Source organism: Pagrus pagrus, assembly GCF_965226575.1.
Source record: "Pagrus pagrus genome assembly, chromosome: 16".
NCBI lineage: Eukaryota > Metazoa > Chordata > Actinopteri > Spariformes > Sparidae > Pagrus > Pagrus pagrus.
The window spans coordinates 22,731,708-22,750,133 of NC_140200.1; the positions used below are offsets into that span (position 1 = coordinate 22,731,708).

Below are 18,426 nucleotides of genomic sequence, written 5' to 3' on the forward strand. Positions count from 1 at the left end.
AGCATCTCAAGTGTGAGTAATACCTGCTTTTCGCAGTTTTATATCACTGAAAATGGAATATCTTTGAGTCTGATGGTCAGAAACCTCAAGATGTCAACTTGGATTCTAATACATTTTCATTCTTGGTATTTTAAAAACTAAATCAAAATAATAATAATAAAAAATATCAAATAATGATAAAAAATGAAAAAAATGATTAGTTGCAAACTTATCTGTTATAATATCTTCTTTATCTTAAAACAAGCAAGACAGAAAATGCCAGTGGGATGAGATAATTCCCCCTTTTTCCAATGTAATTTCTCTCATCTCCAACAAGAATTGACCTGACCTTTCTTTGTGATGGAAACAAATCACTCATCTAATCTCACAAACAGCTTTTTATAACTGTTAAAGTAAGATAACATGCCAGAGTTTGTTATTTTTTGTCCTTACATGTGTAGCTGTAATCCTGTGAGTAGAGACAGTGATCTCAGGGGAAACTACCTCTTCCTACCCTTCAGGCAAATTCTGCCACTAATGACAGTTTGTGTTTTAACAGCCGGGAGAGGGTTACTTACCGACTCGGCGGGTTTGGCTCCGGACAGGGGTGCATAAGCCACCCGGTACTGCTGAACCTGGCCTGAGGCGGGCTCCCAGCGCACGTTCAGGCTGTTGGGGGTGGGGTTGTACACCTGGACGTTCCTGGGTGGCGTGCGTGGGACTGCAGGGTCACAGAGGTTAAGAGAAAGTGAAGTGAGGAAAGGGGAGGACTGTATATCTCCACTTATAAAACAATACATCAAAACGAAGGGCTTGTTTAAAGGACCCAGAAAATGACGGCTAATGCTGATGGATTTACAAACACAAGTGATTACATTCCTGAAAATGACACTGTTAGTAAGTAAAGAGCTAAACAGTGAGAGAGCGAGCCAAGGATTCAATTAAAAGACTAGGTTTTGCATATTTAAAAAGCTACACAACTAAATTAAAATCAAATTCTTGAAAAAGTCAGAACCCCAGTGAACATTTTATTGAATTTAAAAATTAAATGAATAAATCCCTCGTGTTTGTTGTGTGCTGTCAAAGTTTGGGATTAAAACAATCTGTTTTTGTTGGAATAACTTCACAAATCTGTCTTTTATCAACATTTAATGGAAGAATAAACTGTCTTCCAGTGGGTCACACTGCATCCAGTCGAGCTTGAACTCAAATGCTGACTGCAGCAAAAGTCTCCTGCAGGAAAGTCATTTTATAGTGTCTATGTGGAGAATGCGTACAGAGAGAGTAGCACAGTTTTGGGTTTATGCAAAAGCCCTAAACTTCCCTTTTAAACCAAACCAGATGTGCATATCCCCCTGGTATTTGGAGCTTTACCCATTAAAACAAAACTAGATGCAGTAGGTAGACGAAGCCTCCTCCTGAATGAGGCAAAATCCTCCAGAGCAGAACCTTCTCCCTAATGTTGTATAACCTTATTAAAAAATAATCATTTAATACCTTTGAAATACAGAGGACACCGTATGTCAGGATGTTTAACTTCTATCATCCAAGGACAAAATTACCTTCTATCCTTCAGAGAGATTATGTAATCTTGATTTAATTTTGAGTTATTAATCGTTTTATAGCAGTAAGCTCCATTCTTTTCACATTTTGGACTCAAACTCTGTTTTTGTCCAGACAAAATGTGACAAATTCCTCCTGGGACACAAACAGTAAAACTGGACAGAGTTGCTGGTAATAAAAGATCATTAACGTCACACACAGGCTCATATTCATTGACAGACTGACTCACACAGAGGACCACAATGTCTCTGCTCTGATGGAGAGGTCGACTAACCTGCCAACAGACGGACTTTACTGGTTCACTTCTCTCTGCAGCAAATATACGTGATGTTTAACACGTTGAACTAAAGAATCCATACTTTCATTCTGCATTACTTCATATTTCACAACAAATAAATGACATATGTTTAGCATGAGCAGTGGTACTCTCCATGGGCAGTCAGACCAAAAACAGCACTGCTTTTAAAAAGCTCAGGAACCAGTAAGATGATGAAATAATTCAGCTTTTTCTAACTTTAACAATGCACACACGACGAGGTGTCAATCACAGTGAGCTTCATACATAAACTTCAAATACCATGACAACTGGGCAGTGTTTTTGGTCTGTTAAGTGGTCTTGTGTCTTGTTTCCCTTCCAAAATATTTAATCGCATCAAACATGTGATGCGTCAAGTCTAGTCCAAAACACCATACTTACTTTAGCATCTGAGCAGAGCCTACATACAACTACAAATCAGCTTTCATCCCCAACCAGTAATCTCTGCGACAGCTAAACAACCTCATCTAAGACTGAATTCTTCTCCTCTCAATCCACACTCTGACCAACGATAGTTTAACAAGTCCATGTCGCCTCGGTTGAATTTTCTGCCATCAATCACTTTGGAAGAACTCTTCATCTTCTACACTGTCTGGGACTTCAACACCAGACCGTTTTCAGTCACCACTGCACAGTTATCATCTTGTTTAAAGCTATCACGGCAACAATGATGTTATCCGACTGTGCTGTGTTGTATCCATCTAATTGTCAAGTTCATTTGAAGCGAACTTTTGAAATTTCACAAAAATGGAAAAAATTAATGAGGTGCATTGCCATCAACTGATCTGGAGCAAATAAACGTGGCTCCACAAAGCTCAGTTCTGTAAGAAGTTGGCAGTAAAGGCTACATTTCACATTGATATAATAAAAAAGTGGAAAAATAAATGTTGCAAACCGAAAACAAAACCAGTTGTTTTCCAACTGCCAATAAATCTCCGAGAAGAAGAAGAAACAAAAGCATTTGCCATGGCCATCTAAAAGGGAATATGGGAATAAACCTGGGAATAGGAATCTTATGGCAACATCAGGGAAGATGCCAATAGCAAAAAAACACCTTCTTCTTCTTCTTTTTATTATTATTATTATTATTATTATTATACTTCTTCTTTTTGTTCTATGTCTTCTTCTTCTTATGAAAACGTGTTTCCATCTCCCATCAAGTGCTTTAACTTTCACTCTTCAAGAAGGACAAAAACCTCCTGAAGCAAATGCTTCTAATATTTCAGATTCTGCCAGATTTTTTTATTCTTCAAAATGTGCATTAAAATACTCCGATTGAAACACGACTATTAACCACCACAGTCAGAAGCCAGATGAGTGGTGCATTAATGTTTCAAAACCAACCAATAAAAAACATTTTACTTCGACATAAACTGTCCATGAATGTCATCAAAACTGATTTACAAACAGAAGTGCATCAGATGACATATTTGGATGATTCATCGACGAAGCCTCCCAACTATCCTGACAAGAACTAAAACATTCAGCCTTGCATCTTCAGACTGTAGCGGTCTGTGGAGTCGCAGTTATGCCGCAATCACAGCCTCCCAATTAAAAACCCCCAGATGCATTTCTGCTGACTGAGCATGGCATCCCGTCTGGGCAGAAAGAAAACCAACACACACAATGGGACATCAAACCACACAGACACAGAGCGACCAGTGACTAAACTGTTCTCAAAACAGAGAATGTTTCTCAATCAAAACTCTTCAGTTACCAACAGTAGTTAAGAAATACCACATCTTCTTTGTTTTATTTTCTGCCATCGATCACTTTGAAAGAACGATTTAGCTTCTCTTTTGTTCCACCAACTCACCCTGAAGGGATGATTGAGAGTTCTGGCAAATTCTAGTTTTTCCACTGAGGTTGAGAGCTCACCTGGGAGTCACTGTCTGTCTATAAAGATGTTTCAGATATAAAAAGAAAACTGTAAAAGACCAAAAATAAGATGAAATTGAGTGACTTCAGTCAAGGAGAACTGTTTCTGAGAAAATATATTCCAATTCAGAGTTTCTTACAACTTGAGAAATGAATTCCCGATAAGTGAAAACAAAGTAAATGCATCTCCCGACGTCTTTACTGCAGAAATGTATCAAGGAACAAATGAATCCATCAACAGCCTAGAACTACCGTCACAGAGTTTCACGATCAAGAGCTCAGACAGACTGTAACAGAGTGAGTGATTAGCTGCACTCAAAAACATATTTTGGATCAACAACAAGTTTGGAATTTATGTTCCATTTTAATGTAAGTATTTTATGTTTCACTTTAACGAGAGAAAATGCTTCAAAGGCTGTCTCATCCTTGGCCTGAAAGGATCTCAGAGAATTCTCCCCCCACAGGAATAATCTGATTAAATGTTTAGTAGAAGATAGTAAAAGATGTTTTCTGAAAAACAGATGTTGGAAAGAGGGAGTCTGTTTTACAATCAAGCCATGTGTTACCATGAATGTGTTACAGAGTGAGCTCGTTACTGTAAGAAAGTGTTAGAAGCGATGATACGAGCATACGATCAGCCCTGAGAGAGTCCAGCGAGCTCAGTTTAACCCCCAGAAGCTTTTTAATGCTTGTGTCATGTTTTTGTGAACACAGAGGAAATAAAATCCTAACAGTTAGAAAATCTGTCCTGACATCTTTACTGCAGAAATTCATATTTATTACATTTAAAAAAGGGGGCTTTGGATCATTTTTGAGAGTCTTCAGTCTTTAGTTATGCTTCTGTCTGACATTAGATCATCACAAAGGTGTGATCAGACGGTGTGAGGAGAGTCGAGGACTTACGTGTCTTTCCATTGTCAGACTGGCGCAGACCTTCTCCTTCTGGGTAAACTGGAACCACGGTCACAGTGTAAGGAGTGTCTGACAGCAGGTTTCTCAGGATGGTGTTGGTGGTGCCGCCTGACACCTGCTCCTGCTCACACACATTGAAACACAACAGGATTATTGAACTAAAAGCAGCTGTGGCTCAGCAGAAAACATCTCAGGTTTTTTGTAGGTGAGAATAAAGACTCCTTTCCCATATTTTGATTAAGTGTCATTCTCAGCACACTGAAATACAGATAAGTAGACAAAAGTTTTGGTGGATTGTACTTATTTATTCAATGACTAAATAAAGTTTGTAAACAGAGTAGAAGTAGAGCTTTGATCTTTGGATCTTTGGGATTTTAATGAAAAAGCAGAATTAAAAAGACTTCTTTAAAGCCTTGTGCTGTGGAGAATGAACCTTTAAACCAAACCCCCAAACCAGAAATTACGTGAGTCTCAACATTCCTGCTTGACTGGAAGTGTGGATCGATTTCGGCAGACCATACAAATATTTTTTGGTCTTTTCCATATGTTTAGTCTCAGAGACCTGGACCTGCAATATGATTTCTCTTTCACTAAACATACCATGAAAATATTCCTAAAGGTCTCAGCAAAAGCCTTTAGGCCACAGATTTTTAGATTTTTGAGGCCACAAGCAAAAAAACAATTACAAAACTCTGGATTCAGAGGGAACTGAATCAACTCTATTCAGTTGATCAAGTATCAAGGCTGTGATGAATAACAGGGGAGTCAGTGTGCTGTCTCACCATGTCCTCTGCTCCTCCAGACGCAGGAACGTAGAAGATGCGATACTGGCGGACATTGCCCTCCGCCGGCTCCCAACGCACCTTCAGGGAGCTGGTGGTGGGATCAGTGACCTGCAGATTCTTCACTCCGCCCAGAGCCTCTGTCAACACAACACCAAGAGAGCCATTACATGATTTCCAATTTCCTGTTTGACTTACAGCCACAAGTCAAGTGAGACAAGCAGCTACAATTGACTCTCACTTTGACCTCATCAGATCAGCAGATGGGTTGAGGTTTACTGCTTCAGGGAGGTTCAGTGAGTCAAGTGTTCAGGTGTCAATGACAGGGGACTGACATCTGCTCTCTTCAAAATACTTTTCTTTGATTATCTAAACTTCCTGCTACTGTCAGTCCACCAAATCATCTTGTTGGTGCTTTGTTATGCTTTGAAACTCACTAGATTAATCACATTTATAAAAGACAAACCTGAAGAGACCAACAAGTCCAAGAGGCCAACAAGTTTTTCAGTGTTATATTCAGTGTTAATATTGTATTATCTTCAAAACAACAAACTCTGCACTGCTCCCACTGAACTCACTTGTCTTTCCGTTCTCCGACATGCGTTTTCCCTCCGCGTCAGAGTAAATAGGCACCAGCGTCACTTTGTACTCGGTGTCCGGCTGCAGGTCTCTCAGCACCGTGTTGGTCGATATCCCAGATACCTGAGTCTATAACGGACAAAATAGCACATCTGTTAAAATATCAGCTATGGAGACTTTTTACACCTTATTAGTCAAGGGTGTGTATTTATTTACATGTATCAATAAGCACTTTTATCTATTAACGTACAGTGTTCCTATGTAATTTCCCCCATGTAGCTTTAACCCTCAGAATCCCACAATCCTGGATTGAAAGGCTTGTTTTATATTTTAAAAGAATCACCAAAATTACATCATTTAATTGCAGCTAGAAACTGTGAAAACAGAAATTATCATCAGATTTTCACATTTCCAATGGTCCTTGAACAAACCATGTACTATGGATGCTTCCATCGGATGAAGTAACCAAATCTAAGCTTAAAACAGTAATATTTCATCAAAATCACTACATAGATTATCAAACAAATTCAACTCAAGATTTCCTTTTTTTTTTTAAATAAGCAACTTGTGGCATTATTACTGTGTTAAACTGCACAAAAGACATATTTTATTTCCCTTCTACTTCTAGCCATGATTATACTGTTTTCATGGAGGTTCAGGACTTTTAAATTACCATGAAAAACAATCCGCTCTGATTAAAAGTGTGTCAATTATCATTATCACAGTAAAAAACGAACCATGCTGTCGGTTCCTCCGGCAGCGGGGACGTAGATGATCTGGTACTGCCTGACGTCGCCATCAGCCGGCTCCCAGCGGACCCTGAGGGAGTTGGTGGTGGGGTCAGTCACCTTCAGGTTCTTCACTCCACCCAGAGGCTCTGAAAGAGACAGACACATCAGAGTCTGAAACAACATAATCCTCATTGTCTGCTTTATCCTGCAGGGAGCAGCGGATCAGGACAGTCCAGCTGTCTATTGTGGAGGTTATGTCTTTTTCTTCCCTGTGATTGTCTAATACCATCTGGTGTTCTACGAGGCAAAAACATCCCTATTAACAACATTTTTAGACTTAAAAGAATTTCTCGCAGGAAAAAAAAAAGCGTAACTGCTGCAAATAATCTGGAGCGATTGTTTTATCCTGCAGAGTGCATCAGATGGGTGGGTTTAACACATCAGGACTGTCCAGATGTGTCAGAAGTTCCCCAAACTTTCTGGCATTCCTAACGTTGTTTTGTGAGCCACAAAAGTCCAGAAACACAGGGTCTGTATTATCATCCTCAGCCTTAAAGGATCATGCCCGTGTTCTTCTTGCATCTTTTATCCCGTTAACTACAAAATGAGTTCACCTTACTTCACTGACTTCTTTTCTTCCAGGAAGCCACTGGAATGAGTTTATTTCATCATTCTGACATAGAAAATCAGATTTTCTCAAAGGTACAGTACAGTTATTGTAGTGTGTGCAGAGGCCATTTTTAGAACTGTGGTGGCGAGTCAGATATTTAGGTCAGAAACCTCCAAATATTGCACCACGACGCCAAGAGTTATGATGGTTTAGGTCAGTTTGTAGTGAAGCCATCCACATTGCCTCAAGAAAGACCACCAAAAGAAATTAGAACATTTTCTTGAGGAAATATAAGGCTGATGGAACTTTGTTGAGCTACATCACACAGAAAGGTCACATATTTAAGGAGTAAGGTGATTGTTTAAACCACTACCAGGTTATGTAGCAGCAAGAGCAGAGAACCTGTTTGAAAATGAAGTGCAAGCGGCATATAAAGTGACATATAAATTGTATGATGTTGAATATCTATCAGCTTAAAACAGTAACCTAAAATAATATCTTGGAGGAAATGCTGTAATCCTCAGTTCTAGTCATCCCCTCTCTGTCCACGTATTTCTTGTCTTTTCTCTACCGAACTCCCTCGATATCAACAACTATGTACCTAACATTAACAGCTCGTCTGATGTTTTGTTTCAAATTAATTTGCAATTTTTGATCTGTAAAATCATCTCCTCTGTGCGTGTGAGTTGTGTTTGGTTGCAATAAAAGTTCAAATGAAAACAAAGATCCAACAAATAAATAAATGAAATCATGCGAACATCATTAGCACGCAAAGAATAATGCAAGTTTTTATATTAGCAATAAAACATGAGTTCTTTAGATGTCGGATAGTCTTTGAATCCACCAACGGGGAGGGATTATAGAACCAGTCCAAGCCAGTAACTGCACGATCGCCTCTGGATGGTTGGAAATTGATCTGAAACTGTTGTGTGTCCTTTGGAAAATGTTTGGCCGACTAATGAAAATACAAGACCCCATGGAATGAAGACGTTTTGCTCCAGGACAGTGAATAATGGGAACATTTCAATTTCCTTAACTGCATCCTTGTTTCCCTCACTTACATCTTTTCTTTGCATCTTAGTTTATTGCACTAACAAAACATGGGAGAAGTGAGAGAAGGAGGAAGACATTTCATCGGGTCTTTAAAGGCTACAACTAGTGTGATACTTTGCAGGGTGCCAACTGGTAAAAAGACCTTTACATTTTTAACCCATTTTTTAAGATCTTTTCATGATTGTTTTGAACAAAATTCAAGACAGATTTTTGGACAAATCTTTTTCTCATTCAAGCACTGCAGGTAAGTATCAAGGTAGGTAAAGGTAGGATTTATGTAAGAATATCGATATTAGAGTGAGTTAGGTTAATCAACATTGTCAACATTGTGCCAACAGGTGAGTGCAAGTATAAAGTAAAAAGAGGTTTCAAGATTTGTATCATCAGAAAAATGGATGCAAAAGAGTTTGAGTACTTTTGACAAAAAATAAATTAAAAGATGAATGAATTAAGTGTTTGTGGTAATAAAGACCTCACACATTCAAGTCTATTTAAGACCTTAAATTTATAAAATCTAAAGACCTGCAGACATCCTGATTTAACACTGAAGCAGTAAAGTGTCAAAAAAACCTCTTCAAGTGAAGTAAGATTTCAGTGAGTTTGTTCAGTTCTGCAGGTTCCACCAGATAGGTGACATTTTCAGATGCCTCAGACAAAACAAGATTTGACTTTGTTGACTTTCAGTTGAATTCCTGACTCTGTCTTCTCCACTAAACTCCCATCTGACACAAACAATCCAGCACAAAGCACAAAGGTTATTGTCAGATTTGATTATTTGCCTCTCTCTGCAACAATACGCACACACACTTCCAGGAATGTGAGCTGTGTCTACTGCTACACTCATTCTGCTAAACAACGCTGAGTCACTCACTTGTCTTTCCCTTCTCGGCCTCTCGTATGCCCTCCACGTCAGGGTAGACGGGAACAAGAGCCACATTGTAGACGGTGTCGGGATCCAGGTTCCTCAGGATGGTGCTGGTGGTGCCTCCTGACACCTCCTCCTGTTCAGTGAAATGTTAAAACCTCCGTCAGCACAACAGCGACATAATCTAATAATGTTGAGAGTCCACTAGGCTGAAGCTAACAGAGGTGGAGCTGTAGTGAAATGTTTCTATGCTGCCGACATGTGAGATCCAGAGTAAAACCTTCAAGTCAGTGTGAAACTGTAAAAATATCATATATGACTAAAACAGCTCCCACCATTCGCTCTTCTCCTCCTGGTTCAGCTGTGTAGAAGACCTTGTAGCTGCGGACGTTGCCCACAGCTGGATCCCAACGGACCGTCAGAGTGCTGATGGTCGGGTCGATAACCTGCAAGTTCTTCACTCCACCCAAAGGATCTGAGGAGGAGGGGAAGCAGTTACATCAGCGCAGAAAGAATTGGAAGATTAACATTTTCAGGACTGTCTAGTCAGCACACAACCCCAGTTTGTCCTGTCTTTCTCTTTCCAGGGAGACTCTCAAACATCTGTGATAAAAACGCAATTTCTCCTTTATTATTATTACTATTGTTTTACACGTGTTTTAATACTTTATGTTGCCATGTCAATATATAGGTCACATGTCTTTGTGCCTTCATCAGGTCTTGCTGAGATAGTTCTCAACCTATGTTGGTACTGAAGTAAAATTTGACTTTTTCTTTTCCACATTAAGTAAAAAAAGTTCTGGCTCAGCATTGTTCTTCTCTAAAGGTTCAGGTTACACAAATCACTCCACAGACTAATCTGAACTCACTTGTTTTCCCGTTTTCAGACTGTGGTTTTCCCTCCATCTCATGGTAAACAGGCACGAGGGTGACGGTGTACTCGGTGTTGGGCTCCAGGTTCTTTAGGACGGTGGAGGTGCTGGTTCCAGACACCTGGTCCTGGTGGAGGAAAAAATAAAACAACTTTGAACTGGGTGAACTCTGGGATTTGGAGACTTCTTAGAAAAGAGAAGTTTGGATGGTAGTGTCATGTGTTGTGAGCCCAGTTTTCTTGGATGCGGCTTCAGTCAGTAACAGGAAGAGTAGAAGCTTGGAGATAAAAACGGATTTAAGCAGAAAAATTCCACTAGTCTGAGCCTTCAAGCAAAACCACCAAACTGGCAACAAGAAAGAGCGTGTGCCTTCTTCTGCGTGTACTCCTTCAGACTTCTGCTACAAATATAAATTCTTTCTTTCTCTATTTAATCTAATAGTATAACCTGAAACCTGCCAATAAGCTGAGATAAGTCCAGTTGTTTCCAAACCAAATCATTTTATTTTACGACATTCCTGAAACCAAGTGACATAATCTGAAAATGAGAGGGACCCCCTCAAGATATTGTCACTCCTTTATAGAAAACATGTTGAAACAGCTTTGGGAATGATTTTAACCATCCCACATCACAGTCAAATTTTTTCCATTTGCTGTAAGTACATGTAGATATTAAAGGCAACAACATTACCCAGCGGTTTTCATCTTGTGATAACTTGATATTGTACTTTTTCCAGCACAAGAAAGAAAATTCTTGCATGAAACTGTCTTGGAAGGAAGTGGAATCATCTCACGCCACTGGCATTTCTCCACTAGAGAATTTGGGGCCAAAACGAAGAATTTGCTATTTGCTCACACAGTAAGGTACCTGCACTTACTTAAAAAATACATTTGTACTTTCTCTGTGATGTAGTCATGGCATGCAAAGGAACAGTTATCAATTTAAGACATTTAACTTCTGAACACACTTACATTAAATACTTCATATCCAGAAGGAGTGTGAGAAGAATGGAAGAAGAAAAAGTAAAAGACGAAGGAGAAGAAGCAGAAGAAGAAGAAGAAGAACACTACATAGAAGAAGAACAGAGGAAGAAGACAAAGAAAGAGGCAGAAGGATAAAACAAATAAAGAAGAAGCAGAGGATGAAGGAGTAGAGAAAGACAACTGGGGAGAAGAAGAAGGAAAAGAGAAGAAAAAGGAAAACAGCCAACAGTCAATAGTGGAGTATTATTCATCGTCTGATGGCACCGGATGTTTTTGTGACCAGCAGTTTGAGGATTTTTGGGGGGTTTATTTAACTGATTATGCAGCTAGTTTTATCCTTTTATAGATTTTAGTGTATTTATCAGTTTTTAATATCCCCCAAAACACCAGTGTTGTTGTAACTTGGTTCCATTGTTGTGGTTCATTTGATCTGTTTTTGTTTTGTTTTTGGCAGCAGGTTTACTTCTACCATATTTTTGTTGTCAAATTGGTGAATTTGTTTCTTAAGTTGCCTGTGTCTGATTTGTGTTTATTTATTTGAGTGTTTTTCCTAAACAACACATTATTGACAATGGACTAATGGCACAAAGAAAGTCTGACCAGATCAAAAAGCAGATGCAGCAAAATATTAGTCGGTTGGAGAGGGGCAAGCAGAGGTGATTTTTAATCTAATACGTCTCTTTTAACTGCCACTGAACAATTATTTTGACTTTCAGGTAGCTAAAATGCCTCATAGTGTTTTGAATTAAAACAAACATATCGCATTTCACATTTCAGGCAGCCATAAAATCAAGATACTAATAGTTCATGGATGAAGTTCTCAGCTTCTGGTAAAAATCCAACATCTGGAACTGGCAAATCTTGACTGTTACATAAAACTGTCCGAATACTCTGCCATCAATTGTTTCTCAGTTTTCAGTAAAGATTAACTTTGTGACATAATATCTCTGGAGTGTCAGTGCAGTCTTACCACATCCTGAGTTCCTCCAGCAGTGGGCACCCAGATCACAATGTACTCGCGCACGTTTCCCTCAGCGGGCTCCCAGCGGACGTTCAGGGTGCTGGTGGTTGGATCGGTAACCTGCAGGTTCTTCACAAAACCCAGCGGCCCTGAGCAGAGACACCAAACAGGAAGTCGAATTCAACACTTGGATCTGAGCATCACACAGCTGCTCTCTAGTCAGAGATTGCTGGTCTCCATGGGGCATTTTGTTTAGATGTGGGACGGCAAGAAAATGGATGTTTTCTGGTTTACTTTTCATTTAGGTCCACTGATTCAGACTCAGTTACTCGGTAGATTTTTAGATTGATGCTATTAGTGAACTTGTGTTAAAACTGAGTATCTATTTTATGGTTATGGTTCCTTAGTGAAATATATTTTCACACTTCACTCCTGTTTTTTCTATGATCAACATCCAGATGTTCAGATCAAGATGTCCTGTTATGGTTCAAAAACGGTTCCAAAACTGAAGATGTGCTGATGTCTGGACACTACCTGGACGCCAGCTGAACGTTCTTCTTGAATATCTTAGCAATGTCAAAATACGATGTTACAGGCTTACTCAGCTATTCTACTAAAGCAGCTTTACATCCTAAAAACTAAAAATAATAAGCCAACTACAGTAAGTCTAAAAAAATAGACTGACATTGCCCATTATGAGACTTGAATCCCATTCTCCTGCTAGAACCACCACAACCTGGTACTGAAAGGGACTTTGACACTGATTTAAAAGAGGGTATGAATGAAGCAGTATTGGATGTGGAAACAATGTCACCATCTGGTTGTTGCCTCATAATCATGTTGATGTAGTGGTGTCAGACGAGGACCATTTTTGGCCAAGGAAAAACAGTTACTAAAACTCTTACTATAATTAGACGAATAAATCATTCAAAAGAGATGCTAGACAAGGAAACAAAGATAGGAGCCATGGAGGGGAAAAAAGGCTTTGCAGCATTGAGATCTGAGGCCAAAAATGTGGCTTTAAAAATTTTGAAGTTATTGAAAATACGGAAAGATATTGAGATTGACGTTAAAGTTGTAGGTAAAATACAATTAGCTGAGGAAAAACTAAATTTTTAGCTGCACTCCTGCTGAGGTTCGAAGGCCAGAAACATGGTCCACGCAAGTACCTGAACGCAGACGTGGAAATAAAAATAATCTGGTCGAAGCTTTACACAATCTTAAAAAAAAATCTTATTTACTACACGGCCACAGTTACTCACTTGTCTTCCCTGTGTCGGACAGGCTCGGTCCATCTCCCTCTGCATACACGGGGACCACAGTGACAGAGTAGCGGGTATCTGGTAGAAGCTTCTCTAGGACGGTTGTGGTGGTGCTCTCTGACACTTGCTCCTGCAAACACACACGTGGTGAACTCAACAACCTGCGGAACTGCCCTTGAACAAGGAGTTAAATTATTGCGAGTCCAAGAGTCGTGATTTTTGACCCCCAGCAGGTGGAAAGACAGAATGTCTCCTCGAGGATCGGCTGCTTCACAAAAACTTAAATTCAGTTTACTGCACTTGAACTGAAATAACGGCTATAAATCTTAAAGACTGAAACAATATTTTTGTACTCAAGTTCAGAATATCTTGTGACAATATTCCAAACATCTACTGTTTTACACGTACAACTTTTCTTTTGGTCTAAAACAACAAGAAAATAGTTGGCATTAGTGTCTTAAAACAGTATTTAGACCATTATAAGATAACCACTAAAACCAGTTTACCCAGTTGAAAACTGGTAAAATTTTCATTTAACAGTTGATTATAAATAATTTGACCCACCACACTTGAGAAAACAAAGATATTTTTAACTTGGGAAGTCAGATAAAATGTCTGGAGCTTCACAGCAATGCATCGTTGCCGTATTCTCCTGAAATGCTGAAGTAGCTGAGGACTTGTTAAAACATATCAAATCCAAGGGTAATACAAGTGAAATCCAAGTCTCCAGATGCTCCGAGATCCCAAATTGATTTGATGGTTATTTACACCATTTTTTGAGCAGACATCTTTACTGTATTTGCTAAACCAAAAGTTAGCGTAAGAGTTAGAGTATTTTTTCAATTTTCTGTATAAAGACTGTGAGACTTTACTTAAGTCAAACTCTTACCAAATTATTCCAGTTTTTTCAGCTTGTACAGTTTCTTCTTAAGTCAAAAGCAACATATGAAACCACATGAGCGTAAAGTTAACTTTGATGGACTAATTGGGTGTGAAAGTTATGTCATCGTTAGAGGCAAAGAAACCATTTCTAAACAGACAAACACAAGCAGCCAAATCATTTGGGCTGTTGTTTCACGGCTCTTTACCTCAGCAAGTGCCGACAGCAGGCGTCTGATTAACAGGATTTCCACAGATAGTTTTTACAAGCTGCTCTCTGGAGCTATAAAACTGACAAACATGCCATGCAACGATGATGGATGCCCTCTCGGAAAAGGATTTAGACACTTTTGTCTGGCAACTGCATGATGGGATTATCCTGTCAGAGTGCATGACATCACTTAAACCCTGCTGAGGGCTTTGATCGTTTTGTTGCTTTTGAAGAACGACAATTCAAACAAAGTCTGACAGGTTTTTTAATAACTTCTGCTGCAAAAACCTGACATTCCGAAACTGAACTTAAATATTTCGTCTTAATGTTCCTTTGACAAATTTGATCTTACTTTTTTCTTTTTTACTCAAGTATTGACAGGTCTCTCCTGAATCTCAATTCTCATAAAAACACCCACAAGCAGAGCAGCAGTGTTAACACACAACTGTCTGCCAAAAACAAGTTATACTTGGAGATTTTCCAGATCAGATTAGTCATCCAGCAACAAACTGCAACGGCCACTTTGATTTGAAACAACTGAAGGAGACACTGGTCTGAACTCAGTGTTGTACAACTGAGATCAAATAAAAGAGCTCAGAGTCAGCACGGACTCAGCTGTGATTAAATTATAATAAATCTTACTAAATGAATGTTTTACAAGTCTTTCTGTCAGTACAGTTGATTGGTTGTTATTACCTGGTATTTGAAATTTAAATCAACTGTATTTCATCTAATATCATCTCATAAACATTAAGTTTAGATTCATTTTGTTTAAGTGAAACTTAATTAAACTCTTATCCCAAGATGACTTCACTCAGCTCAAATGACCATATCTCAGGTTAACTTGACCTCAGCTCAAGATACTCAACTCAGGTTAAATCACCTCAGCTCAAGTTAACTTAACTCAACTCAGGTTAACTCGACTTGTCTCAAGTTAACTTGACTCAGCTAAAATCAACAAAATTCAACTTAGATTAACTTCATTCCACTCTTGTTAACTTTACTCAGTTAAACTTAACTCAACCCGAGTAACTTAATCAACTCAGGTTAACTCAAATTAACTCAGGTTAACTCAACTCAAATGAACATAATTCATCTCAGGTTAGCTCGACCCAACTTAAGTTAATTTACCTCAGCTCAAAATTAATTGAATTCAACTCAGGTTAATCCAACTCAATCCAAGTTAACTCATCAAATTAATTTTTCAACCTTTATTTTTTACTTCACATGTTTCGTATTTGATCATATTTTAGTACCAAGACTCACAGTTTTCTGATCTGCTCCTTCATGTAAATTAACTGTTTGTTGAATAAGTCAGAACTAATTTATTAGTGATAAAAGAACAGAATTTCTATTTTTGCCTTTCTGTACATTATAAAGGATTCAGCATGAGAACCTTTATGGTGCAGGCACAAGTAACTTTGTTTTTTTAATTTCAACTATTTTTAAACAGCCCAGGCTGTTATTTCAGGACCAGGTTCTGTTTGAGACTTTTCTGAACAGAAGAAAAAGATCTTACCACAATTTCCAGTCCTCCATCAGCAGGAACGTAGATCACCTTGTAGCCCTGAACGTTGCCGTCAGCAGGATTCCAGGTGACAGTGAGAGTTGTGATGGTTGGTTTGGTCACCTTCATGTTGCCCACTCCACTCAGAGGCACTGGGAGCGAGAAAATGAATGTTGTTGGCAAACTATTAACACCTGATCCACTGATTACGTTACATTACAGTCACTTACATGTCTTTCCGTTCTCAGACTGGCGTTTTCCCTCCCTGGCAGGGTAGACTGGTAACACAGACACTGTGTATGGTGTGTCGGGCAACAAGTTCCTGAGGATGATGGAGGTTGTGCCTGTAGGAACCTGTTCCTGTTTACAAAGATTAAAAATAAAAAGTCATTTATCTGGTCAGTCTCCTAACTGGCTGCCTCTCAACCAGCTTCCTGATCTGTTTTTGTCCTCAAAAGGTAAGACAGGTATAACAGGGTCTAACCATCTCCTCCAGGCCACCATCAACTGGCACATAGAAGACCTTGTAGAGGCGAACGGCTCCATCAGCAGGGTCCCAGTTCACAGTCAGAGAGGTCATGGTGGGGTCCGTCACCCTCAGGTTCTTCACTCCTCCAAGTGGCCCTAAACAAGAGGACAGGTCAGGTTGGTCATAATGGTCTAAGATCTGATGTCTGAAGATTATTTCAATATGTTGAGATTATATTAATCTGTTTTATTTGTATCATAACTAGATTATGTTTAAAGAGATGTCCATGTACCAGAGTTCCAGTGTTAACACAGTGTTAGGAGGGCTATAACAAGACAATTGATTGACAGACTCTGATTGACTCTTCTATTAAGTTTTAAATTCAGCATTAGTCTTTTGGTAAAAATGTTTATTTTTCAGTTTTAGCTGTCTTTAAAGAGCAACTCAACCTAATTACCTAATTAACCTAATTTTCTGATTTGAAAAAGTTGAACAAATCAAGTGCACTGCAAAGCGTTATCAATTATTAGTCAGACATTTCTATGCATGAGCTGAAAAGTAATATGAGAATTTCAAAGTGGGCAATGGGAAATTGACATTGAATCAATCATACTATGGAATCTGGATCGTTAATTGGATCGGTGACATGAGTCCAATGTTCGATAAGTGAATTATGTCAGTATTGGCACCTGATTTTGGATTGGATGGGCCCAATTTTGAGTTATAACACAGAGAAGAAAAGGCTCACAGACACATTTTAACTGAACTAAATCAGTAACTTTACCTTTAATTTTAGGCAAAATTGCAGTAAAGCAAAGAAAATGTAAAATTTGTATATGTATGTTTATATGACATAATCCATCTGAAGGGACGTATCCTGTAAAAATGAAATTGGCTCAATTGTAGTGTAAGCTAGTTCTTTGTCTTACTTGTCTTTCCATTTTCAGACATTTTCTTTCCATCTCCTGCAGCGTAAACTGGCACCAGAGAGACAGTGTAAAGGGTGTCCGGCGTAAGTCCTCGCAGGATGGTGTTGGTTGTGCCTGCAGACACTGTTTCCTGAGTTTAACAACAAGTAACACAAATTAGCTGCTTCAAACTGAGACAGAAGACAGAAAAACAAGGACGCAACTGGAAAGAACTACGGAAAGTTGACTAGTGGTTACAATTGCAGCATCATCAGCATTCCACATGCGTTTGAGCAGTGTGACTAACTCCAAGTCCAGTTATGCTCCAATAGTAACAGACTGATTGTTGTGGGCTACTCTGAGGGCTACATGACAAAGCAGGATGAGCACATCAGCCAAATGCAAGCTCTGTTCATTAGCTGTTATCAACATGCATGAAACAAGAAACTATAAGTGCAGTGTGTCCATTCACATAGAACCCATTTTTGAGCTAAGATGATGGACATGTCAAGACACACAGCTGAATAATGTAGCTTCAGATGTAACACTGCACAGTGCTGGCCAGCAGGAAGCGGATGATTGTCCTACCAGTCCTACCATGCTCTCAGCCCCTCCGGCAGCAGGGGCATAGATGACTTTGTACTCCTTCACTCGGCCCTCTGCGGGCTCCCAGCGCACATTCAGGGTGGTCATGGTGGGGTTCAACACCTGCAGGTTCTTCACTCCACCAAGAGGCTCTGAGGGAGCACAAATACAGGTGCTAAACTGGAAAAAGGTTTTTTATTAAATCTACTTTGGGAGATTTTCTCCTTTTTCACCACTAAATTTCAAAAAGCTGCAGTTTTGTGTTACTTTACATATCAAGATTTGATAATTAACATGAGATAAGCTCATAAAATGTTATCCTTTCAAAACTTTCCTTCACTTCCTTTCTTGCAATTTTCATTCATTCTTTCTTTTCTCATTCTTCCTTCTTTCACTCTTTTTTAAAATGATCTCTAAAATACAGATTTTCATTAACTTTTCTGCTTTGTGAAGAATATTTTTTAAGATAATGCAATTGGCCTTTTTAAGTGCTTAACATTTAACAGCACACCTAGACACCT

The 18,426-nt window shown here is 39.0% G+C and overlaps 1 protein-coding gene across 6 annotated transcripts in view; it reads right to left on the reverse strand.

Annotated features, from left to right (window-relative positions):
- Positions 1-18,426, reverse strand: part of col12a1b (collagen, type XII, alpha 1b) — a 151,583-nt gene that overhangs the window by 57,529 nt on the left and 75,628 nt on the right. For 4 of the 6 annotated variants that reach the window (XM_084377841.1, XM_084377838.1, XM_084377843.1 and 1 more), the window contains 15 exons: positions 17,909-18,057; positions 17,342-17,471; positions 16,428-16,567; positions 16,174-16,303; positions 15,956-16,095; positions 13,347-13,476; positions 12,094-12,233; positions 10,138-10,267; positions 9,604-9,743; positions 9,275-9,404; positions 6,747-6,886; positions 6,009-6,138; positions 5,431-5,570; positions 4,640-4,769; positions 558-700 (listed from right to left, as the gene is read on the reverse strand). In XM_084377841.1, the coding sequence (XP_084233967.1) occupies positions 558-700; positions 4,640-4,769; positions 5,431-5,570; positions 6,009-6,138; positions 6,747-6,886; positions 9,275-9,404; positions 9,604-9,743; positions 10,138-10,267; positions 12,094-12,233; positions 13,347-13,476; positions 15,956-16,095; positions 16,174-16,303; positions 16,428-16,567; positions 17,342-17,471; positions 17,909-18,057 (2,042 nt within the window). The remainder of the gene's footprint in view (positions 1-557; positions 701-4,639; positions 4,770-5,430; positions 5,571-6,008; positions 6,139-6,746; positions 6,887-9,274; positions 9,405-9,603; positions 9,744-10,137; positions 10,268-12,093; positions 12,234-13,346; positions 13,477-15,955; positions 16,096-16,173; positions 16,304-16,427; positions 16,568-17,341; positions 17,472-17,908; positions 18,058-18,426) is intronic. The other 2 variants (XM_084377842.1, XM_084377840.1) reach the window with 1 other exon arrangement.